The sequence below is a fragment of the Oncorhynchus mykiss genome, chromosome 29 (assembly GCF_057628025.1).
Source record: "Oncorhynchus mykiss isolate SJ-2025 chromosome 29, ASM5762802v1, whole genome shotgun sequence".
NCBI classification, from domain to species: Eukaryota; Metazoa; Chordata; class Actinopteri; order Salmoniformes; family Salmonidae; genus Oncorhynchus; species Oncorhynchus mykiss.
In genome coordinates, this window is record NC_143050.1 from 11,404,359 (window position 1) to 11,431,438 (window position 27,080).

The following is a 27,080-nucleotide window of genomic DNA, read 5'->3' on the forward strand; positions in this document are numbered from 1 at the left end:
CCCTATTGCTTTGTTATTAGTTTTATCACTACTGGGCCAATAGGCTTGACTTTGTCCTGATAGAAAAGGCAGGAGCTCCCCTGTCATCATCCAAGCTAATTTTAAATGTGGGTGGATATATACCATTAATGCTTTTTGTGTCATTGAAATGATATTGGCAAAAGTGGTGATTGGTGAAATCTAAGATGAGGGAGGATAACTTTTTTTTAAATGAGTGTGGTCTTATAACAGCATATTGGATGACTGCCATTCATATTCCATTCCCCAAGCTCAATGTAACATCACTAGGTTTAGGCTACTACATGATACTCAAATTTTCCCTGTACACATTATGAGGTTGCTACAACCTAGCCTATGAATGAAAGTTTACATGTCAAGAGAATTTTGAATAGTCAATGTGACAGAGTGTGGCTCATTCAATACCACCTTCCACACTCTTACCTGCATCTAGCTAATCTAGGGTGTAATTATTAGTCCAACAGTTGTACAGTGCCGCTTGACTTTTTCCAAATTTTGTTACGTTACAGCCTCATTCTAAAATGGGCTAAATAAAAATCCCAAAATAGTTTTGGGAAATATTTGGAAAGTTTTGCAAAACAGATACCATTATTACGTAAGTATTCAGGCCCTTTGATATGAGACTCGAAATTGAGCTCAGGTGCATCTTGTTTCCATTGATTGTCCTTGAGATGTTTCTACAATTTGATTGGAATCCACCTGTGGTAAATTCAATTGATTGGACATGATTTGGGAAGGCACACGCCTGTCTCTATAAGGTCCCACAGTTGACAATGCATATCAGAGCAAAAACCAAGCCGTGAGGTTGAAGGAATTGTCCGTACAGCTCAGAGTCCGGATTGTGTTGAGGCACATATCTGGGGAAAGGTACCAAAACATTTCTGCAGCATTGAACGTAGTGGCCTCCATCATTCTTAAATGGAAGAAGTTTGGAACCACCAAGACTCTTCTTAGTGCTAACCACCCTGGCCAAACTGAGCAATCAGGGGAGAAGGGCCATGATAAGGTGACCAAGAACCCGATGGTCACTTTGACAGAGCTCTAGACTTCCTGTGGGGAGATGGGAGTACCTTCCAGAAGGACAACCATCTCTGCAGCACTCCACCAATCAGGCATTTATGGTAGAGTGGCCAGACGGAAGCCACTCCTCAGTAAAAGGCACATGACTGCCCGCTTGGTGTTTGCTAAAAGACTCTTAAGACCATGAGAAACAACATTCTCTGGTCTGATAAAACCAAGATTAAACTCTTTATCCTTGAATGCCAAGCATCACATCTGGAGGAAACCTATCACCATCCCTACGGGGAAGCATGGTGGTGGCAGCATCATGCTGTGGGGATGTTATTCCTGTGGAAGGGACTGGGAGACTAGTCAGGATCGAGGCAAAGATTAATGGAGCAAAGTGCAGAGAGATCTTTGATGAAAACCTGCTCCAGAGCGCTCAGGACCTCAGACTGGGGCGAAGGTTCACCTTCCAACAGAACAACGACCCTAAGCACACAGCCAAGACAACGCAGGACTGGCTTTGGAACATGTCTCTGAATGTCCTTGAGTGGCCCAGCCAGAGCCCCGACTTCAACACAATCAAACATCTCTGGAGAGACCTGAAAATAGCTGTGCAGCAACGCTCCCCATCCAACCTGACAGAGCTTGAGAGGATCTGCAGAGAATAATGAGAGAAACTCCCAAAATACAGGTGTGCCAAGCCTGTAGCGTCATACCCACAAATACTCAAGGCTGTAATCGCAGTGAAAGGTGCTTCAAGAAAGTACTGAGTAAAGGGTCTGAATCCTTATGTAAATGTGATAATTATAAAAAAACGTTTTTGCTTTGTCATTATGGGGTATTGTGTGTAGATTGATGAGGGAACACTGTAATCTATTTTAGAATAATGCTGTAATCAAGCAAAATTTGGAAAAAGTCAAGGGATCTGAATACTTTCCCGATCGCACTGTAAATGTGTGTTCTAATCCTCTCACATTTTTCCTTCGCTTATGGACTTCAGTGCACAACACATCAGCTGTATGTGACCAGGCGAAAAAAAACTTTCCTAGCTAAACCTTCATAACATGAGCGCTAACCGCTACACACAGCCTACCATTGTTATCATGTCATAGCCAACATAGCTACTAGAACTAACGTGTTAGTTAAATCGCTACTATCATGCAGTACAGTGTAGTCAGAAATCAGATTAGCAGTTATACCGGTGGGCCCCCGTGGCAATACATTTATCAAATCAAAAGCTTATCTTGACTTGAAAGAGTTCCAGTGTTGGATAGCCATAGCCAGCTAGGTAACATAGCAACCCTCTCTGTTTGAGCAAAGCGTTTGAGTAGGCTAGTAGCTGCATTCACTAGCTAACTGAAAGTGAAAGTAAAAAGAAGTACAACCAAATATCTTTACTCTTTCCCTTTCTCTCTGTCTCTCTTTCTATCTCTTGCTTCTCCTTATTGATATCAATGTACCTAGAGGAGGACAGAAGCTAGCTGTCCTCCGGCTACACTATGGTGCTACGCTACAGAGTGCTGCTGAGGCTACTGTAGACCTTAATTGCAAAACAGTGTGTTTTATTCAATTATTTGGTGACATGAATATATTTAGTATAGTTTTATCTAAAAAGGATAACTTTTTTAAAGCTTCACTATTTAAAAATAAATGTAAAAAAATTCACAGAGGATAGCCCTCCCCTTCCTTTTCTGATGATCCTCTGATTGGCAGTTGCAGTACAGGATGGTATGAAGTTTTCCACCTTTCTGCGATACAGTATAGCCCATTTTGGACTTAGCAATGTACATTGGGGTCCAAAATTGTTGACACTCTTGATAAAAAATTAGCAATAATGACTGTATAAAATAAATAATTCAAATACTGAGCTATATTGTGTAAAAAAAGGGACATATTATTTTATACTAATAAAGTTGCTCAGAGAAAGAGACTTTGTTTAACAAGTAATCCTTTTTTTCTCTAAAGGGTTAACACCTCTAAAGATTCTAATGAATAAAATATCAAAATCATACCCCCAAGACATGCTAACCTCCCCTGTTATTGGTAATGGTGAGAGGTTAGCATATCTGGGGGTATGATCTTTGATCCTATGTAACTTTCTCACTCATCATTATTCACGATTATCTGTAATCATGGTAGCATCCACATTAATGTAGAAGTGTTTAGAAACATATATTATATTCTTATTTACAGTAAAAGTGACTCCAAAATGACTAAATACACAATTTACCATTCATTTCTATTGGGTGCAATATAATCTGAAACAGATCCAAAACGAACCGCAAATGCATCTGAAGTAACAAGTTTGTAGAGTCATAAGTTTGATGAAGTCATTGGACGTCGCTGGAGTCTCCGGACTAGGGATCGTCGCTGGAGGCTCCGGACTGGGGATCGTCGCTGGAGGCTCCGGACTGGGGATCGTCGCTGGAGTCTCCGGACTGGTGATCGTCGCTGGAGGCTCCGGACTGGTGATCGTCGCTGGAGGATCCGGACTGGGGATCGTCGCTGGAGGCTACGGACTGGGGACCGTCGCTGGAGACCCCGGACTGGGGACCGTCGCTGGAGGCTCCAGACTGAGGATCGTCGCTGGAGGCTCCGGACTGTGGCCCGTCGTTGGAGGTTCCGGACTGGGGACCGTCGCTGGAGGCTCCAGACTGAGGTTCGTCGCTGGAGGCTACGGACTGGGGACCGTCGCTGGAGACCCCGGACTGGGGTCCGTCGCTGGAGGCTCCAGACTGAGGATCGTCGCTGGAGGCTCCGGACTGTGGCCCGTCGTTGGAGGTTCCGGACTGTGGCCCGTCATTGAAGGTTCCGGACTGTGGCCCGCCGTTGGAGGTTCCGGACTATGGCCCGTCGTTGGAGGTTCTGGACCGTGAAATGTTGCCTGAAGCTCTGGACTGGGAACTGTCGCTGGAAGCTCTGGACTGGGAACTGTCGCCGGAAGCTCTGGACTGGGAACTGTCGCTGGAAGCTCTGGACTGTGGAGGCGCAATGGATACCTGATGCATGGTGCCGGCACTGGTGGTACCGGGCTGAAGACACGCATCTCAGGGTGAGTGCGGGGAGCGGGCACAGGATGTACTGGACTGTGGGGGCGCACTGGAGATCTGGTGTGTGGTGCCGGCACTGGTGGTACCGGGCTGGTGACACGCACCTCAGGGCGAGTGCGGGAAGCAGGCACAGGACGTACTGGACTATGGAGGCGCACTGGAGATCTGGAGCATAGAGCTGGCACAATGCGTCCTGGCTGGATGCTCACTTGAGCCCGACAAGTGCGGGCGCTAGCACAGGACGCACTGGGCTGTGCAGATGCACCGGAGACACAGTACGCACAGCCGGCGCAGGATATCCTGGTCCAAGGAGGTGTACTGGAGACCAGGAGCGCTGAGCCGGCACCATCCGTCCTGGCTGGATGCCCATTCTAACCCGGCAAATGCGAGGAGCTGGAATAGAGCACACCGGGCTATGAATGCGAACTGGAGCGCATCACTGCATAACACTGTGTCTGACCAGTCACACGCTCCCCACGGTAAGCACGAGGAGTTGGCTCAGGTCTCCAACCTGACTCAGCCAATCTTGTGTGCCCCCCCAAAAAAACATTATTGGGGCTGCCTCTTGTGCTTCCGTGCTAAACGTGTTCCCTCGTATCGTCACCGTTCTTCTTGCGCTATCTCCCCCTGCTTCCATGGCAGGCGATCCTTTCCTGCCAATATTTCCTCCCACGTCCAGGATCCTTTACCGTCCAAAATCTCGTCCCATGTCCATGATGTCTGCTCCTCCTGAACACGCTGCTTGGTCCTTTTGTGGTGGGTTCTTCTGTCACATTCGTCGTATGAATCGGACCAAGGCGCAGCGTGGCATGCGTACATTCTTTATTATTATAAGAATGAACACTGAACAAACTAACCAAAATAACAAAACGACACGTGAAGTTATACAAATGAGTGCTGACAGGCAACTACACATAGACAAGAACCCACAAACACCAAAGGGAAATGGCTACCTAAATATGATCCCCAGTCAGAGACAACGATAAACAGCTGCCTCTGATTGGGAACAATATCAGGCCACCATAAACATACAAATACCTAGACCTACAAAATCCCTAGACAATGCAAACCCCTAGACAATATAAAAACTAGCGTATCCACCCTAGTCACACCCTGACCTAACCAAAATATAAAGAAAACAGAGATATCTCAGGTCAGGGCGTGACACTTTGACCCCTTCCTTTTTGATTAAAAAATTATTACTTGTTAAACAAAATCACTTTCTCTTGTGTTAGTATAAAATGTCCCAATTTTTTTGAGCACACAATATACCTCAGTATTTGATCTATTGATTTTATACAGTCATTGTTGCTCATCTTTATCAAGGGTGTCAATATTTGTGTACTCCACTGTAAAGACAATAATCATACTATAAAGATGCCCTGCTAGATCCTTATGCTAAGTATGGCATAGTATTCCCATTATGCAGTTTAGGTCATTTATCACAGCTACAAATAATCTCTACAGTAAGAGTTTGCATAATATTATTAATGTGTTGTTGTTGGTCTGGTTCACAATCAAAGATACCAATAGTTGTGGCTGAACTGTGTTGTTGGACCGTCTCTATCAATCTGTCTCTCAGTCTCTGTGTGTTTCTCTACCCATATCCTCCCACCCTCGTTGAGACATTGAGATATTGCATGTGTAGAGAGAGGTTGAGTGGCATGGCTCCTTGGTTACATACCTGAGTGTGAATTCATCCGAGGCAAAGAGAGCTGTGTTACAGACAGATGTGCAGGGGAGGATGTCAGAATGATTTTCACTTCACCAATGAAGGAATGTGTATTCTTAGGAGCAAACCCAAGATTTTGCTATTGTCTTAAAGGTCTAGTGCAGTCCTCCAAAAAATATATTTTCTTGTGTTGTTATATTTATATTTACACGCTATGAGGTTGGAATAGTACTGTAAAATTGTGAAAATTATGATAATGCCCGTTTAGTGTAAGAAAAAAAAAAAAGACTGCCTGAAATTTCAGCCTGTTTTGGTAGGATGAAGTTTTGGCCTGCATGGTGACATCTCTGCCAGTTTTCCGCTCAGACCACTCCCATACAGTCCTTGCAAAATTCTTGCTTGAGAAATTGCTAAGAAGCTATTTTTTTATGCGAGTAAAGTCATACCGTATGAAAGAATATCACAACAGCTATGATGGAAACAGGAAGTTTATAAATGCTTACAGATCATTTGTTCATTCGACCTGATGGGATCTTTTTGCATCGGTAAAATTAAAGCTGCAATATGCAGGAATCGCTCCGCTATTTCCTGGTTGCAAAAATTCTAATAGTTCAGTATAACAAAACAATCAAGGATCGTGTGTAGAGAGAATCATTGTACCATCTAAACCATTTTAAAATATATTTTCCATATCCAAAAATATAGTGTTTGAAGCTGGTGTACACAACCAAAAGTAAAACACGCAAAAGCTAAACTTAAGAACAGGAAGCATAGAAATAATGGACATAGAACATATCTACCGCTTTTTAGACTTGCTTTCAGTGACAGATCTATAACTCACATTTCTATGTGATTTTGGTCCGGTTACCCAAAAAGTTACATATGGCAGCTTTAATTATGCAAGAAACGACTTTAAATATGGAGTCACGTGATGATATGGTGTGTGGTCCTCCCACTAAGACACCATGCAATTTCCATGCAATGAAAACCATGCAATATATTAGGCTACAATTAAAATAAGTTATGATGAACTTCACAGAGTGGTGAAAGTGCACGGTGATGAGCTTGATGTGCCTTGCCAATTAATATCGAGGGTCTTATTCTTGTGACATGATGATCAATGCTGGACTTATCCATACAAATCTCATCATGTAGACTAACCTACCTGCACAACCTACCTGCACTGTATCTGCAAACTGTTGGCTAGAACGCAAGTGCCCGGACCAGAGTAGGCACGTTTGCTTTATAACACAACAGTTTTCGGTAGAGTTGAAAATGCGATGGAAACACATTGAACCTTAGATTTTTAATCGGTACATGAAAATGTTCACAAGGTCATCATGCACTGATTTTTATCCCAACAAGCCAGTTTACTGGAAACAAACATTTTCTTTATGCATATTTTAGAATATTTGCATGGAAATCTGTCGCCAATTGGATGTAAACCTAGCTAGTAAGGTACGTAATTGTTACCCAGAAATTATTTGGTATTGAGATAAAAACTGCTGCATTGGGCCTTTAACTAATCTGCCTCTGAGCTATGCTCAGCCAAGGTTCATATGTGTGTGTGTGTGTGTGTAAAAAAAAAAAAAAACTGTTGGGAGGATTATACTTTTTAACAAGCTGTCAGATCAACCTGTTTTACCACAAGACTTCCAAACAGCATAGAAAAGGTTATGCACCGTGAATTAGACACATTCATTTGTCTGTATGTTCCCAGAATGGCTATTGACTAATATAGAAAATTAGCACTCCAAATTATACATACAAATCTAAAGTGATTTTATACCATTCACATGCTGGATTACTTACAAGGATACAGCACCAAACCATTTTTGGAAAATAATCCTATTTGAGTCAGTACTTCGTTTAAATTGTTTTTTTATTGGCTAATATCATCCAGTTTAAATTAAATTCTGGTACAGTGCCATTAGATACCGTGAATCGTCTCTAAGGCCTTCTTCCCCATATATCTGTCTGTATGTTATGTTGTTCAGGGTCAGTTCTGGGTGGTCTGATGGACCTGCAGGCACTGTCCAGAGGAGTGCAGCAGCAGCATCACAAACTGAACCAGACCAGGAGGGCCCGGGCCCGACGCCAGGCCCACGAGGAACCTGAGCTGTTCAACATGGAGGTTCTACTGGGGGTGGACTACTCCGTGGTCCACTTCCATGGCAGAGAGAACATCCAGAAGTACCTGCTCACCCTCATGAACATAGTAAGTAACATATACTACATAACAATACACTACATAACACTACACTACATAAAACTACACTACATAAAACTACACTACATAACAATACACTACACAAACCTATACTACACCTAACCTATACTATACTACACTACATAACATGATACTACACTACATAACACTACACTACATAAAACTACACTACATAAAACTACACTACATAACAATACACTACACAAACCTATACTACACCTAACCTATACTATACTACACTACATAACATGATACTACACTACATAACACTACACTACAATACATAGCATGACACTACACTCCATAACACTACACTACATAACAGTATACTACACTGTCCTATAGTACATTATATACCACAACACTACATAACTACATAACACTAAACTACAATACATTACACTACATAACATTACACTACACTTAATAACACTATGCTACACTACAGAACACTACATAACAGTACACTACACAACCCTATACTACACTATGCTACACAACACTACATAACAGTACACTACACAACCCTATACTACACTATGCTACACAACACTACATAACATGACACTATACTACATACTACACTACATAACAGTATACTACACTATACTATGGTACATTACATACCACTACACTATATAACACTAAACTACATTACATACCACTAAACTTCATAACATTACACTACATAACATTACACTACACTTAATAACACTATGCTACACTACAGAACACTACATACCACTACACTACATAACTCTGTACTATACAACACGACACTACATAACACTACATGACACAAATCTACACTACATACCACTAAACTACACTACATTACATAACACTAAACTACACTACATACCACAAAACTACACTACATACTACATACTACATCGCATAGCAGTTCAGACGTCTTTTGTCCTCGTCTTGTCTTGTCCTGTATATATATATATATTTACAACTTTTTTCACATACATTTTATTTTTATTTTCCATCAACTCATCTTCTAAACACTCTCCTGCAACCAGCCTCACCAATTTATATTTATAAAAAAGTATTATTTACCTCAGATCTGTAATCCTCCAAGAAGCTAGCCAGAAACTCCAAGAAGCTAGCCAGAAACTAGCCAGAAGCTAGCCAGGAGCTAGCCCAGAAGCTAATCCAGAAGCTAATCAGAAGCTAGTTAGCTTCTTTACTGGCAAATCGTTAGTATTCAGCTAACCACGGTTTGTGGTCATCAGCTATCCTTTAGCTCGAATCTATCGAAAATCTATCGCCATTTTTGTACGGCGCAGCGCGGCTCGGAACGGAACATACCGGACCAATTTTTCTCTCCATGTCCCTGGATTTCAACTGCTCTCTGGACATTCATACCCGGATCTCACAGCTAGCTAGCTGCTATCCGTGTGACAGTCGGCTTTTCGTCGATTCCGGAGCAAACATCGATTGTTCCGGTGCTAGCCAGCTCCGTCAATCACTCCTGAGTTCCATCATTCACTTCTGGGCTGCAGTCACCTATCCGGACCCGTTTTACTGCCTACGCGGAGCCCCACCGGGCCTTCACAACTGGACTGCCGACGTTATCTACCTGAAGGAGATCCGGCTGGCTCCTCCGTCGCGACGTTACCTGAACGCCCATCTGCGGCCCGCTAACCGTTAGCTGTCTTACCGGCTGCTATCTGAATAGACAATCTGACAATTTATTTATTTTTATTATTATTATGTTTTCTTCTCGGGCCTCTATAACTATATCTATTGTTCTTATTTTTGTTGTTGTTGTGTGATTTGGATTAATCCCCTCTACCACACGGAACCCCACTAATCTACTGACCGAACGCAAGAGGTGGCTAACAACAGACCTCCATCCTATGCTAGCTTGCTACCGATGGCCTGGCTAGCTGTCTAAATCGCCGTGACCCTCAACCAACCTCTCCACTCACTGGACCCTTTTGATCACTCGACTAAGCATGCCTCTCCTTAATGTCAATATGTCTTGTCCATTGCTGTTCTGGTTAGTGTTTATTGGCTTATTTCACTGTAGAGCCTCTAGTCATGCTCACTATACCTTATCCAACCTATTAGTTCCACCACCCACACATGCAATGACATCTCCTGGTTTCAATGATGTTTCTAGAGACAATATCTCTCTCTTCATCACTCAATACCTAGGTTTACCTCCACTGTATTCACATCCTACCTTACCTTTGTCTGTACATTATACCTTGATGCTATTTTATCGCCCCCAGAAACCTCCTTTTACTCTCTGTTCCAGACGTTCTAGACGACCAATTCTTATTGCTTTTAGCCGCACCCTTATTCTACTCCTCCTATGTTCCTCTGGCAATGTAGAGGTGAATCCAGGCCCTGCAGTACCTAGCTCCACTCCTATTCCCCAGGCGCTCTCTTTTGACGACTTCTGTAACCGTAATAGCCTTGGTTTCATGCATGTTAACATTAGAAGCCTCCTCCCTAAGTTTGTTCTATTCACTGCTTTAGCACACTCTGCCAACCCGGATGTTCTAGCTGTGTCTGAATCCTGGCTTAGGAAGACCACCAAAAATTCAGACATTTTAATTCCAAACTACAACATTTTCAGACAAGATAGAACTGCCAAAGGGGGCGGTGTTGCAATCTACTGCAAAGATAGCCTGCAGAGTTCTGTCCTACTATCCAGGTCTGTACCCAAACAATTTGAACTTCTACTTTTAAAAATCCACCTCTCTAAAAACAAGTCTCTCACCGTTGCCGCCTGCTATAGACCACCCTCTGCCCCCAACTGTGCTCTGGACACCATATGTGAACTGATTGCCCCCCATCTATCTTCAGAGCTCGTGCTGCTAGGCGACCTAAACTGGAACATGCTTAACACCCCAGCCATCCTACAATCTAAACTTGATGCCCTCAATCTCACACAAATTATCAATGAACCTACCAGGTACCTCCCCAAAGCCTTAAACACGGGCACCCTCATAGATATCATCCTAACCAACTTCCCCTCTAAATACACCTCTGCTGTCTTCAACCAAGATCTCAGCGATCACTGCCTCATTGCCTGCATCCGTAATGGGTCAGCGGTCAAACGACCTCCTCTCATCACTGTAAAACGCTCCCTGAAACACTTCAGCGAGCAGGCCTTTCTAATCGACCTGGCTGGGGTATCCTGGAAGGATATTGACCTCATCCCGTCAGTAGAGGATGCCTGGATATTTTTTTTAAATGCCTTCCTAACCATCTTAAATAAACATGCCCCATTCAAGAAATTTAGAACCAGGAACAGATATAGCCCCCAGACCTGACTGCCCTTAACCAACACAAAAAACATCCTATGGCGTTCTGCATTAGCATCGAACAGCCCCCGTGATATGCAGCTGTTCAGGGAGGCTAGAAACCATTATACACAGGCAGTTAGAAAAGCCAAGGCTAGCTTTATCAAGCAGAAATTTGCTTCTTGCAACACTAACTCAAAAAAGTTCTGGGACACTGTACAGTCCATGGAGAATAAGAACACCTCCTCCCAGCTGCCCACTGCACTGAAGATAGGAAACACTGTCACCACTGATAAATCCACCATAATTGAAAATTTCAATAAGCATTTTTCTACGGCTGGCCATGCTTTCCACCTGGCTACTCCTACCCCTGTCAACAGCACTGCACCCCCAACAGCAACTCGCCCAAGCCTTCCCCATTTCTCCTTCTCCCAAATCCATTCAGCTGATGTTCTGAAAGAGCTGCAAAATCTGGACCCCTACAAATCAGCCGGGCTAGACAATCTGGACCCTTTCTTTCTAAAATCATCTGCCGAAATTGTTGCCACCCCTATTACTAGCCTGTTCAACCTCTCTTTCGTGTCGTCTGAGATTCCCAAAGATTGGAAAGCAGCTGCGGTCATCCCCCTCTTCAAAGGGGGGGACACTCTTGACCCCAACTGCTACAGACCTATATCTATCCTACCATTTCTTTCTAAGGTCTTCGAAAGCCAAGTCAACAAACAGATTACCGACCATTTCGAATCTCACCATACCTTCTCTGCTATGCAATCTGGTTTCAGAGCTGGTCATGGGTGCACCTCAGCCACGCTCAAGGTCCTAAACGATATCTTAACCGCCATCGATAAGAAACATTACTGTGCAGCCGTATTCATTGATCTGGCCAAGGCTTTCGACTCTGTCAATCACCACATCCTCATCGGCAGACTCAACAGCCTTGGTTTCTCAAATGATTGCCTCGCCTGGTTCACCAACTACTTCTCTGATAGAGTTCAGTGTGTCAAATCGGAGGGTCTGTTGTCCGGACCTCTGGCAGTCTCTATGGGGGTGCCACAGGGTTCAATTCTTGGACTGACTCTCTTCTCTGTATACATCAATGAGGTCGCTCTTGCTGCTGGTGAGTCTCTGATCCACCTCTACGCAGACGACACCATTCTGTATACTTCCGGCCCTTCTTTGGACACTGTGTTAACAACCCTCCAGGCAAGCTTCAATGCCATACAACTCTCCTTCCGTGGCCTCCAATTGCTCTTAAATACAAGTAAAACTAAATGCATGCTCTTCAACCGATCGCTACCTGCACCTACCCGCCTGTCCAACATCACTACTCTGGACGGCTCTGACTTAGAATACGTGGACAACTACAAATACTTAGGTGTCTGGTTAGACTGTAAACTCTCCTTCCAGACCCATATCAAACATCTCCAATCCAAAGTTAAATCTAGAATTGGCTTCCTATTTCGCAACAAAGCATCCTTCACTCATGCTGCCAAACATACCCTTGTAAAACTGACCATCCTACCAATCCTCGACTTTGTCGATGTCATTTACAAAATAGCCTCCAATACCCTACTCAACAAATTGGATGCAGTCTATCACAGTGCAATCCGTTTTGTCACCAAAGCCCCATATACTACCCACCATTGCGAACTGTACGCTCTCGTTGGCTGGCCCTCGCTTCATACTCGTCGCCAAACCCACTGGCTCCATGTCATCTACAAGACCCTGCTAGGTAAAGTCCCCCCTTATCTCAGCTCGCTGGTCACCATAGCATCTCCCACCTGTAGCACACGCTCCAGCAGGTATATCTCTCTAGTCACCCCCAAAACCAATTCTTTCTTTGGCCGCCTCTCTTTCCAGTTCTCTGCTGCCAATGACTGGAACGAACTACAAAAATCTCTGAAACTGGAAACACTTATCTCCCTCACTAGCTTTAAGCACCAACTGTCAGAGCAGCTCACAGATTACTGCACCTGTACATAGCCCACCTATAATTTAGCCCAAACAACTACCTCTTTCCCAACTGTATTTTATTTATTTATTTATTTATTTTGCTCCTTTGCACCCCATTATTTTTATTTCTACTTTGCACATTCTTCCATTGCAAAACTACCATTCCAGTGTTTTACTTGCTATATTGTATTTACCTTGCCACCATGGCCTTTTTTGCCTTTACCTCCCTTCTCACCTCATTTGCTCACATTGTATATAGACTTGTTTATACTGTATTATTGACTGTATGTTTGTTTTACTCCATGTGTAACTCTGTGTCGTTGTATCTGTCGAACTGCTTTGCTTTATCTTGGCCAGGTCGCAATTGTAAATGAGAACTTGTTCTCAACTTGCCTACCTGGTTAAATAAAGGTAAAATAAATAAAAAACTACACTCCATAACACTAAACTACACTACATAACACCAAACTACACTACACTACATTAATACACTACATAACATAACACTAACCTACACTACATAACACTAAACTACACAACACTACATTACACTACATAACACTAAACTACATAACACTAAACTGCACTACTTAACCTGACACTACACTACATAACACTACACAATACTACACTACATAACAATACACTACATTATATAACACAACACTACAATACACTACATAACACTATACTGCACTTCATAACACTACACTCCGCTACACAATACTACACTACATAACACTACAGTACATACCACTATACTACACTACATAACACTAAACTACACTACATAACACTAAACTACACTACATAACACTGCACAACATGATACTAAATTACACTACAAAACACTACACTAAACTACATAACAATATACTATATAATACTATGCTACACTACATTACACTACACTGCACTACATAACACTAAACTGCACTATGCTTTATAACGCTACACTACACAACACTACATTATACTATACTATAGTACACTACATAATACTACATACCACTACACTAAGTAACACTAAACTACACTACACAACACAACACTACACTACATAACACTACACAACACGACACTACACTACATAAACACTACACTAGACTATATAGCACTATACTACACTACATAACACTACACTGCACTACGCAACACTACACTGCATACCACTATACAATACTACACTAGACTACATAATACTACACTACATACCACTAATTCCACTACACTACATAACACTAAACTACACTACATACCACTAACTCCACTACACTACATAACACTAAACTACACTACATACCACTACACTCCATGACACTATATTACACTACATAACAATTTACTATACTAATAACACTAAACCACAATCCATAACACTACACAACCCAACACTTCACCCTGTTCACACATTCAGCCATTTCCACCTTTCTACCACAAAATCATTCTCTAACCTGTGTTATGTGCTTCCCTTTCACGTTTCAATCTGTTTCGTGTGTTTTTTCCTTTTTAATATTAGTCTGTTCCACCACCCATTTCTCCTCAGATGAATGTTCAGTAGATTCTGTGTGAGACCTTGTAGCATTATTCATTTGATTATAATGATTTTCTGGCAGTCTGGCCTCTCTGGCTTTAATCAGCCAGTTACCTGGCCAGTGAATACGAGTGAACAGAATCAGCCAGCTACCTAGTTAGTGAATACGAGCTAACAGAATCAGCCAGCACGTAATTAGTGTAATACGAGTGAACAGAATCAGCCAGCTACCTAGTTAGTGAATACGAGCTAACAGAATCAGCCAGCACGTAATTAGTGAATATGAGTGAACAGAATCAGCCAGCTACCTAGTTAGTGAATACGAGCTAACAGAATCAGCCAGCACGTAATTAGTGAATACGAGTGAACAGAATCAGCCAGCTACCTAGTTAGTGAATACGAGCTAACAGAATCAGCCAGCACGTAATTAGTGAATACGAGTGAACAGAATCAGCCAGCTACCTAGTTAGTGAATACGAGTGAACAGAATCAGCCAGCACGTAATTAGTGAATACGAGTGAACAGAATCAGCCAGCTACCTAGTTAGTGAATACGAGCTAACAGAATCAGCCAGCACGTAATTAGTGAATACGAGTGAACAGAATCAGCCAGCTATCTAGTTAGTGAATACGAGCTAACAGAATCAGCCAGCACGTAATTAGTGTAATACGAGTGAACAGATTCAGCCAGCTATCTAGTTAGTGAATACGAGCTAACAGAATCCAGCCCGTGTCCTCTGGTGGGTCAGGACAAGGGCCAGTGCTAATGAGGTTATTAACACAGGGTTTGGGATGGGGTAGGGGGCACAGGCAGGGGGCATATCCAGGAAGAGATATAGAGAGAGGAGGGCAGGAATGAAACAGGGGACTGGAGATTCGTATAAGAGAGAGGGCTGAAGAGTTTGTGTGAGCATGGAGAGATGGGTGCGATGGGTGTCTTGTAAATACTGATCATATGATTATTTGATTCAGCCAAGGCAGGAAACGGCTTCACAGCTGTATCTGTAACAGCAGGCCTTTACTGTTTCACTTGATTCAGTAGAGTACTATATATATTCACTAAGCATGAAATTGGAAATATTCGTGACAGCTCATTTTCTAGAAATATCAGCTGTGAAATATTTGATGGAAAAACAAGATCAATTGCACGACCCAGAAACACACTGTAGGACAGTTTTGTTATTCCTCATTGAGAGGAGTCATTTAGCTGTAATATGATCCACTGAAGCAGAGGAATAGGTTGAATCCAACTAAATCAATTCTCACTTAAACCGGTGCACCCAGAAATTGTGTTGCTCTGCCTGACAGGGTGGCCATTCAGTGGCCCCCACTCAGGTCAACAGAAATATTACAAGACAGAGTTATTGTAGATGCCTTATAGTCAGTGTTATAGATCATTATAAAGGGTGTTATAAAGCATTATATACATGTTCTTCATAGAAGTGTTACTTAAAGCATTAGCCAACTTCAATTAATTCTGAATGCTGTGCTAGCTAAGACCAGAAGAGAGCACCCATTCCACCCGTTTTAAAGTTCCTGCATTGGTTGCCTGTTAGTTTCTATAGTTGTAAAATTGCTTTAATTATTTTTTTAAAGCATTAAATCAAATCAAATCAAATGCATTTATAAAGCCCTTCTTACATCAGCTGATGTCACAAAGTGCTGTACAGAAACCCAGCCTTAAACCCCAAACAGCAAGCAATGCAGGTGTAGAAGCACGGTGGCTAGGAAAAACTTCCAAGAAAGGCCAGAACCTAGGAAGAGACCTAGAGAGGAACCAGGCTATGAGGGGTGGCCAATCCTCTTCTGGCTGTGCCGGGTGGAGATTATAACAGAACATGGCCAAGATGTTCAAATGTTCATAGATGACCAGCAGAGTCAAATAGTAATAATCACAGTGGTTGTCGAGGGTGAAACAGGTCAGCACCGAGGGTGAAACAGGTCAGCACCTCAAGAGTAAATGTCAGTTGGCTTTTCATAGCCGATCATTCAGAGTATCTCTACCGCTCCTGCTGTCTCTAGAGAGTTGAAAACAGCAGGTCTGGGACAGGTAGCACATCCGGTAAACAGGTCAGGGTTCCATAGCCGCAGGCAGAATAGTTGAAACTGGAGCAGCAGCACGGCCAGGTGGACTGGGGACAGCAAGGAGTCATCAGGGCAGGTAGTCCTGAGGCATGGTCCTAGGGCTCAGGTCCTCCGAAAGAGAGGAAAAAAGAGAGACAGAGAGAAAGAGAGAAAAAGAGAGAGAATTAGAGAGCATACTTAAATTCACACAGGACACCGGATAAGACAGGAGAAATACTCCAGATATAACAGACTGACCCTAGCCCCCCGACACATAAACTACTGCAGCATAAATACTGGAGGCTGAGACAGGAGGGGTCAGGAGACACTGTGGCCCCGTCTGATAATAACCCCAGGCAGGGCCAAACAGGCAGGATATAACTCCACCCACTTTGCCAAAGCACAGCCCCCACACCACTAGAGGGATATCTTCAACCACCAACTTACCATCCTGAGACAAGGACGAGGAAAGCCCACAAGGATCTCCGCCACGGCACAACCCGAGGGGGGGCGCCAACCTGGAAAGGAAGATCACGTCAGTGACTCAACCCACTCAAGTGACCCACCCCTCCTGCGTCAATGTTCAAGGCATTAAATGGCCTTGAACCGGAATACATGTCTGATATTCTTTTAACAAACGTGTCTGGTCGGTCCCTCAGATCTTCTGGCGCTGGTCTTTTACTCGTTCCGAAGTTCAGAACCAAAGCTTTCAATCACTATGGTCCTGGCCTTTGGAACAGCCTACCAGAAGATCTTAGGGCCTCAGAAACTGTTGAGATTTTAAATATCTTAAAGAGATTCTCTGGTACTTTTGTATACGTTTTAGCCAGTAGTTCTGAAAGTAGCACTCAGGAGCCAAAAGTCGTCCCCGAAAAATGCTTACTACGTCACATGTGCAGATATGTGCACCACGTCCTTGTTCTCTCTCTCTCTCTCTCTCTCTCTCTCTCTCTCTCGCTCTCTCTCTCTCGCTCTCTCGCTCTCTCTCTCTCTCTCTCTCTGCTGTGTCCACTGAGCCATTGGGCCTAGCCGCTTGCTAGCTGTCACTCAAATTCTAGGGTCTGAAGCTCATTGACTAGGGGGCTGGCCCACATGGGGGGTAAATGTAGGGAAAATGGCACGGCACAGCTTCAAAAAAACCATCTCTTTCAAACTAGAGATTTCTTTGCTAGTTGAGGTAAGACAGTAATCCTACTCATAGTCTACTCATGTATTAACTACACATTGACACATCCAGCACAAAGCAAGAGGTTTAAAAAATACTTTCTCAGTCACCAAAGTAGTCAGTCTTTACATTACCATGCTTTTACATAAGGTGCTCTTAGTCATACTATCTATTTGATTTATTTTATCCCATTCTATTTACCTTATTTATTTTAATGCATTAGTCTCTCATGTCCATTGTTATTTTATTATTGTTTGAATATTTTATTTGTCTCATTTTAGAGAAAGAAAATATATTTTTATCTTTCTTAAAACTTGTATTATTTTATTTGTTGGGAAATGCATCCTCTGTGAGGGAATTTGCTTTATAAATTAAGTTTGATTTGCAGGCGTTCAGGCAGACAGGCAGACAGGCAGACAGGCAGGCAGGCAGGCAGGCAGGCAGGCAGGCAAGCAAGCAAGCTCAGGTGCAGCTGGCCCCGCCCATCAGGAGTGAGTTGCCCAGCCCCAGGATCCCAGGGGGTTTCGACCAAGGACATCTTCTGAAGGTTGCTTAGCAACTCTTATGTAGAAGAAGAGGCTAGAGAGCATGAGGGAGACAGGCAGTGTTCTCCTGACTGGTGACTGGTCCTTAACGGATCTGATAGACTCGCTTTGGAGTATTGTGTATTGGTGCCATTTCAACTGCATTCAATTGCATAATACATAAAGGAATCAGGTATCTGAACTCCAACGTAAGTTCTATAATATTGTCATTTTAGTCTTTGTCAAGAAACCCTGTAATGGCCTATTGTAAAATGATAAGATGGCTACTATGTGTAATAGATTACATCTGATATAATAATACAGCTAAAGATTTTCCATCAGAGTTGGTTTTTGCATTATCCTATTTTTCTTCTCCTCCCTCCCTCTCGCTCCCGATCTCTCTTATGCTTTCTCTCTCTCTCTCTCTCTCTCTCTCTCTCTCTCTCTCTCTCTCTCTCCACCTCTGTCTCCCACTGTCAAACTCCCAAGCTGTTTCATGGAAATCAAATTTATATTTAAAAAAAAAAAGATAGACATTTTTGTCTGTCTGTCTGTCCGTCAGTCAGTCAGTCTGTCAGTCAGTGTGCATGTCTGTTCTGCTCTCTATCTGCTCCCTGTTCTCCATGTTCTCCTTGCCTCTCCTCATCAGAGCAGTCTCACTGATGGGACTGTCCTCCCTCTACACCTACCTCGCTCTCTCGCACACACACACACAGAGACAGACAAATAACCCCTCACTCTCCCTGCACTGTGTTTTGGGCCTCCTCCCCTGGGGCCTTGGCCAGGACAGGTAAGATGAGTAAATGAGTAATGAGACTGGGGTCAGACTAAGGTGTGACAGACTAGCAGATAGAGAGAGACAAACAGGCAGGCAGGCAGAAAGTGAGACAGACAGGGACAGATGGAGTCAGATACGGCCAGATATGGCCAGACGGGGTCAGAGGATCACTGGGATGCCATGTAAAGCGCCTGCCTCTCGTCTCTCACTGATCTCTGGAACTGTGACAGAAGAAATAACATACACTGAGTATCCATAACAGACTGACCAGGTGAATCCAGGTGAAAGCTATGGTCCCTTATTGATGTCACCTGTTAAATCCACTTCAATCAGTGTAGATGAAGGGGAGGAGACAGGTTAAAGAAGGATTTTTAAGCCTTGAGACAATTGAGGGGGGTGCAATTAGGGCTGTTGTGCTGACCGTATTACCGCCACACTGACGGTCACGAGTCATGAAGGCAGTCAAATTTCACATGACCGTTTAGTCAGGGTAATTAGGCTTCTCCAAGCTCTGATACTGCTGATGGTCATTAGTAGCCTACCAAACTTGCTAACTGCCTGGTACTTAGCACTATATTGTCCCTCTAATCACTCTGACATCAAAGCAAATGTAATCGAAAATCTAATCAAACACTTCATGAAAGCCCATAAGCTCATGTTGTTCAACATTTCTATAGGCTATGTAATTACGGGAGAAAACAGAGTGATGGCCTCTACTAAAAAGAAGAGGATCCCATCAGCTTTCTATAGGCTAGATCTACTACATTTATTTCTCAACTTTCCTAATATTAAGCACATTTCTTGTCTTTACAACAGGAGAATAGCCTACCTGGCTATAGATAGATGACATAAATGTGATGACATGTATTTTGACATGTATTCTTCCCCACTACCCCAGTTTCAAGACAGGTGCATGATAATGGTCCATTCTAAATCAAAATAATGTCAAACATATGTTATTTAATATATATATATAAAGACAAGATTAAATCAATAATAGCCTGATGGGTGACAATATTATCCTATACCTTGTAAATTCTAAATGATCACTTGTGAATGTCGCACAACATACGAAATGCCTTTTTTATTTTTTTTGCGACTTTTTCGAATCGCAGTCGCACACCTCATGTAGCCTTGCCCATAAGCCTATATGTTGTGATAAGGCTTGGATCACACCTCATGTAGCCTTGCCCATAAGCCTATATGTTGTGATAAGGTTTGGATCACACCTCATGTAGCCTTGCCCATAAGCCTATATGTTGTGATAAGGCTTGGATCACACCTCATGTAGCCTTGCCCATAAGCCTATATGTTGTGATAAGGCTTGGATCACACCTCATGTAGCCTTGCCCATAAGCCTATATGTTGTGATAAGGCTTGGATCACACCTCATGTAGCCTTGCCCATAAGCCTATATGTTGTGATAAGGCTTGGATCACACCTCATGTAGCCTTGCCCATAAGCCTATATGTTGTGATAAGGCTTGGATCACACCTCATGTAGCCTTGCCCATAAGCCTATATGTTGTGATAAGGCTTGGATCACACCTCATGTAGCCTTGCCCATAAGCCTATATGTTGTGATAAGGCTTGGATCACACCTCATGTAGCCTTGCCCATAAGCCTATATGTTGTGATAAGGCTTGGATCACACCTCATGTAGCCTTGCCCATAAGCCTATATGTTGTGATAAGGCTTGGATCACACCTCATGTAGCCTTGCCCATAAGCCTATATGTTGTGATAAGGCTTGGATCACACCTCATGTAGCCTTGCCCATAAGCCTATATGTTGTGATAAGGCTTGGATCACACCTCATGTAGCCTTGCCCATAAGCCTATATGTTGTGATAAGGTTTGGATCACACCTCATGTAGCCTTGCCCATAAGCCTATATGTTGTGATAAGGCTTGGATCACACCTCATGTAGCCTTGCCCATAAGCCTATATGTTGTGATAATGCTTGGATCACACCTCATGTTGCCTTGCCCATAAGCCTATATGTTGTGATAAGGTTTGGATCACACCTCATGTAGCCTTGCCCATAAGCCTATATGTTGTGATAAGGCTTGGATCACACCTCATGTAGCCTTGCCCATAAGCCTATATGTTGTGATAAGGCTTGGATCACACCTCATGTAGCCTTGCCCATAAGCCTATATGTTGTGATAAGGTTTGGATCACACCTCATGTAGCCTTGCCCATAAGCCTATATGTTGTGATAAGGCTTGGATCACACCTCATGTAGCCTTGCCCATAAGCCTATATGTTGTGATAAGGCTTGGATCACACCTCATGTAGCCTTGCCCATAAGCCTATATGTTGTGATAAGGCTTGGATCACACCTCATGTAGCCTTGCCCATAAGCCTATATGTTGTGATAAGGCTTGGATCACACCTCATGTAGCCTTGCCCATAAGCCTATATGTTGTGATAAGGTTTGGATCACACCTCATGTAGCCTTGCCCATAAGCCTATATGTTGTGATAAGGCTTGGATCACACCTCATGTTGTCTTGCCCATAAGCCTATATGTTGTGATAAGGTTTGGATCACAACTGAAGTGGTCAAATAACTTCTTCAAATTAAGCACATTAATCTGCTTTACAAGGGGTGTGGAGCCTAACTGGAATATATAAGCAGTGCGTGAGTTTCAAGTTTGAGGAAGATAATTGTCACGCTCGTCGTACGAAGGAGACCAAGGTGCAGCGTGGGATGCGTACATTCTTATTCTTATTACCTTTATAATAAAAGCATTACATGCAAAATTGCATTTGCGGTCACTTTTGGTTATGTTTTATTCCCCCGCTGATGGAACATTTGCGCTTATAGCCTTCCGTGTGCGCATTGCTGAGCTTATAATGTGAAGAAATAGCTTAGTTAATAGTTTAATAGTTTATCAACATTTTAAGCTAAACGTTCGGATCTGTCGCATCGGCCACATTGTGTGGTTGTATTACAGTTTCTCAATCGCTTTTCCCCAAAATGTTTGGAACAGTCTTAACATTCTCTAAACTGTAAGTGCAATTGTCATTGATTTATGGGACATCACAACTCTATTGCATGTCTGCAAAATGTAGTAACTCACCCAAAACATTTAATTAATGCTTCAAAACCTAGTTATTGTATCAGTAAATTGGCTAATGCCACCAAAATTACACTTTTTTTTGTCATCGTGTGAGCCGTACTGGTCAAGATGTTTAGATGTTTTTTCACCATGCCAGTCAAGCCTGGAAATGTTTGTTATACAAATTTCAGTTTTGTTCTACTTTTCTTTGACACTGACTGCTTACTGTACTATACCAGAAGGTCAGTTTTGTCTAGCTGAACGATATTGTGTATCACACTGAGCTTTTTAGATACCGATGCACATTTGTATGTGTACAGTACATTTTATTTTTGTAGCAATGTGTTACATGTAAACATAAAATTCCCATTTTCATGTCCATTTTTCCATATAAAGTCATATATAGTGAACAGAAAATTTGCCACAAAATGACATCCATGCAAAGAAATAAAAAACTGCAACAATGAAAAAAACCTGTGGTAGTTCTGTAAAAAACAATAAATTGTGCCTCCTCACAGTACGTCACACTACAAGTTCCCATCTTCTTGGTGGACATCCTGTCGCTCTTGTTGATCTGCTCAGAGATTTTCGTCAATATTGACATCTGTGGTTTTCCCTTGCGATCCACCAAAGAGAAAAATCTTGCGTGGAGCAACCATCCCCTGTAACCATCCCCTGTAACCATCCCCTGTAACCATCCCCTGTAACCATCCCCTGCAACCATCCCCTGCAACCATCCCCTGTAACCATCCCCTGTAACCATCCCCTGTAACCATCCCCTGTAACCATCCCCTGTAACCATCCCCTGTAACCATCCCCTGCAATGATCGCCTGTAACCATCCCCTGTAACCATCCCCTGCAACGATCGCCTGTAACCATCCCCTGTAACCATCCCCTGTAACCATCCCCTGCAATGATCGCCTGCAACCATCCCCTGCAATGATCGCCTGTAACCATCCCCTGCAATGATCGCCTGTAACCATCCCCTGCAATGATCGCCTGCAACCATTCCCTGCAATGATCGCCTGTAACCATCCCCTGCAATGATCGCCTGTAACCATCCCCTGCAATGATCGCCTGTAACCATCCCCTGCAATGATCGCCTGTAACCATCCCCTGCAATGATCGCCTGTAACCATCCCCTGCAATGATCGCCTGTAACCATCCCCTGCAATGATCGCCTGTAACCATCCCCTGCAATGATCGCCTGTAACCATCCCCTGCAATGATCGCCTGTGATGTCCCCACAAGCAGCATTCATGGCATCTAACAGAGACATCTGATCTTGCGCCCCGATAGTCATATACTTTCCACCTCTATGCTTTAAAAAAACTATTCTATCGGATTCAGGAATGGGGAGGATGGTGGAAGGAACGCCATTGTTATCCTTTCACGTGCAGCAAACCATTCCTTAACAATGTTGGTTCGGTGGAAGCTGACATTATCCCATACAATTACTTAATTTGTCAAATCTGGTCTAACTTAACCTCTTTGGTGTTCTGGTATTAGGTCTCTGTAAAGTGTTTAGGAAGGCCAGGAGAAGTTGGGTGTTATAGGGCCCAATGTGTGGAGTATGTGTGCTCACACCATTCTCAGAAATGGCAGCACACATTGTAATATTGCCCCCACGTTGGCCTGGTGTGCCATTTGTGGCTCGGTGGCCAATGAGATTGGAGCCACGTCTCCTGTTTTTGGCCAGATTGAACCCAGCCTCGTCCACAAAAACAAGAATGTGGGTCATTTCATGTCCTTCCAGCTCCATTATTCTCTATATAGTAACACAGAAACAAAATGTAATGTTAGTTTTACGTAGCCTATTCTAGAATCAGACAATTTAGTAAAGTTGAAATGTTTTCTGTTCTTATGGCTATCTACAAATTCAAGAAGTCTATTCAGGCATCATTGAAGTACAGTAGAACTCCCTGTACAAAATACCATGTGCACACCAATGGTTTACCTGGACATCCTGGTACCGCAGCTCCTACCTGAACATACTGGTACCACAGCTCCTACCTGAACATACTGGTACCACAGCTCCTACCTGGACATACTGGTACCACAGCTCCTACCTGAACATACTGGTACCACAGCTCCTACCTGAACATACTGGTACCACAGCTCCTACCTGGACATACTGGTACCACAGCTCCTACCTGAACATACTGGTACCACAGCTCCTACCTGAACATACTGGTACCACAGCTCCTACCTGGACATACTGGTACCACATCTCCTACCTGAACATACTGGTACCACAGCTCCTACCTGAACATACTGGTACCACAGCTCCTACCTGGACATACTGGTACCACAGCTCCTACCTGAACATACTGGTACCACAGCTCCTACCTGAACATACTGGTACCACAGCTCCTACCTGGACATACTGGTACCACAGCTCCTACCTGGACATACTGGTACCACAGCTCCTACCTGAACATACTGGTACCACAGCTCCTACCTGGACATACTGGTACCACATCTCCTACCTGAACATACTGGTACCACAGCTCCTACCTGGACATACTGGTACCACAGCTCCTACCTGGACATAGTGGTACCACAGCTCCTACCTGGACATACTGGTACCACAGCTCCTACCTGAACATACTGGTACCACAGCTCCTACCTGGACATACTGGCACCACAGCTCCTACCTGAACATACTGGTACCACAGCTCCTACCTGAACATACTGGTACCACAGCTCCTACCTGGACATACTGGTACCACAGCTCCTACCTGAACATACTGGTACCACAGCTCCTACCTGAACATACTGGTACCACAGCTCCTACCTGGACATACTGGTACCACAGCTCCTACCTGGACATACTGGTACCACAGCTCCTACCTGAACATACTGGTTCCACAGCTCCTACCTGGACATAGTGGTACCACAGCTCCTACCTGAACATAGTGGTACCACAGCTCCTACCTGGACATAGTGGTACCACAGCTCCTACCTGAACATACTGGTACCACAGCTCCTACCTGGACATAGTGGTACCACAGCTCCTACCTGGACATACTGGTACCACAGCTCCTACCTGGACATACTGGTACCACAGCTCCTACCTGGACATAGTGGTACCACAGCTCCTACCTGAACATACTGGTACCACAGCTCCTAGCTGGACATAGTGGTACCACAGCTCCTACCTGAACATAGTGGTACCACAGCTCCTACCTGGACATAGTGGTACCACAGCTCCTACCTGAACATACTGGTACCACAGCTCCTACCTGGACTTACTGGTACCACAGCTCCTACCTGGACATACTGGTACCACAGCTCCTACCTGAACATCCTGGTACCACAGCTCCTACCTGAACATACTGGTTCCACAGCTCCTACCTGGACATAGTGGTACCACAGCTCCTACCTGGACATACTGGTACCACAGCTCCTACCTGAACATACTGGTACCACAGCTCCTACCTGGACATACTGGTACCACAGCTCCTACCTGGACATACTGGTACCACAGCTCCTACCTGAACATCCTGGTACCACAGCTCCTACCTGGACATAGTGGTTCCACAGCTCCTACCTGGACATACTGGTACCACATCTCCTACCTGGACATAGTGGTACCGCAGCTCCTACCTGGACATAGTGGTACCACAGCTCCTACCTGAACATACTGGTACCACAGCTCCTAGCTGGACATAGTGGTACCACAGCTCCTACCTGAACATACTGGTACCACAGCTCCTACCTGGACATACTGGTACCACAGCTCCTACCTGAACATACTGGTACCACAGCTCCTACCTGAACATCCTGGTACCACAGCTCCTACCTGAACATACTGGTTCCACAGCTCCTAGCTGGACATAGTGGTACCACAGCTCCTACCTGAACATACTGGTACCACAGCTCCTACCTGGACATACTGGTACCACAGCTCCTACCTGGACATACTGGTACCACAGCTCCTACCTGAACATCCTGGTACCACAGCTCCTACCTGGACATAGTGGTTCCACAGCTCCTACCTGGACATACTGGTACCACAGCTCCTACCTGGACATACTGGTACCACAGCTCCTACCTGAACATACTGGTTCCACAGCTCCTAGCTGGACATAGTGGTACCACAGCTCCTACCTGAACATACTGGTACCACAGCTCCTACCTGGACATACTGGTACCACAGCTCCTACCTGGACATACTGGTACCACAGCTCCTACCTGGACATCCTGGTACCACAGCTCCTACCTGGACATAGTGGTTCCACAGCTCCTACCTGGACATACTGGTACCACAGCTCCTACCTGAACATCCTGGTACCACAGCTCCTACCTGAACATACTGGTTCCACAGCTCCTAGCTGGACATAGTGGTACCACAGCTCCTACCTGAACATACTGGTACCACAGCTCCTACCTGGACATACTGGTACCACAGCTCCTACCTGGACATACTGGTACCACAGCTCCTACCTGAACATCCTGGTACCACAGCTCCTACCTGGACATAGTGGTTCCACAGCTCCTACCTGGACATACTGGTACCACATCTCCTACCTGGACATAGTGGTACCGCAGCTCCTACCTGAACATACTGGTACCGCAGCTCCTACCAGGACATCCTGGTACCACAGCTCCTACCAGGACATACTGGTACCGCAGCTCCTACCTGGACATACTGGTACCACAGCTCCTACCAGGACATCCTGGTACCCCAGCTCCTACCAGGACATCCTGGTACCACAGCTTCTACCTGAACATACTGGTACCACAGCTCCTACC

At 44.0% G+C, this 27,080-nt stretch overlaps 1 protein-coding gene across 2 annotated transcripts in view; it reads left to right on the forward strand.

Moving 5' to 3' along the window:
- The window catches only part of LOC110510203 (A disintegrin and metalloproteinase with thrombospondin motifs 2), an 89,948-nt gene that overhangs the window by 35,186 nt on the left and 27,682 nt on the right, over nt 1–27,080 (forward strand). For both annotated transcript variants that reach the window (XM_036967492.2, XM_090226503.1), the window contains exon 4: nt 7,743–7,963. In XM_036967492.2, coding sequence (XP_036823387.2) covers nt 7,743–7,963 — 221 coding nt within the window. The remainder of the gene's footprint in view (nt 1–7,742; nt 7,964–27,080) is intronic.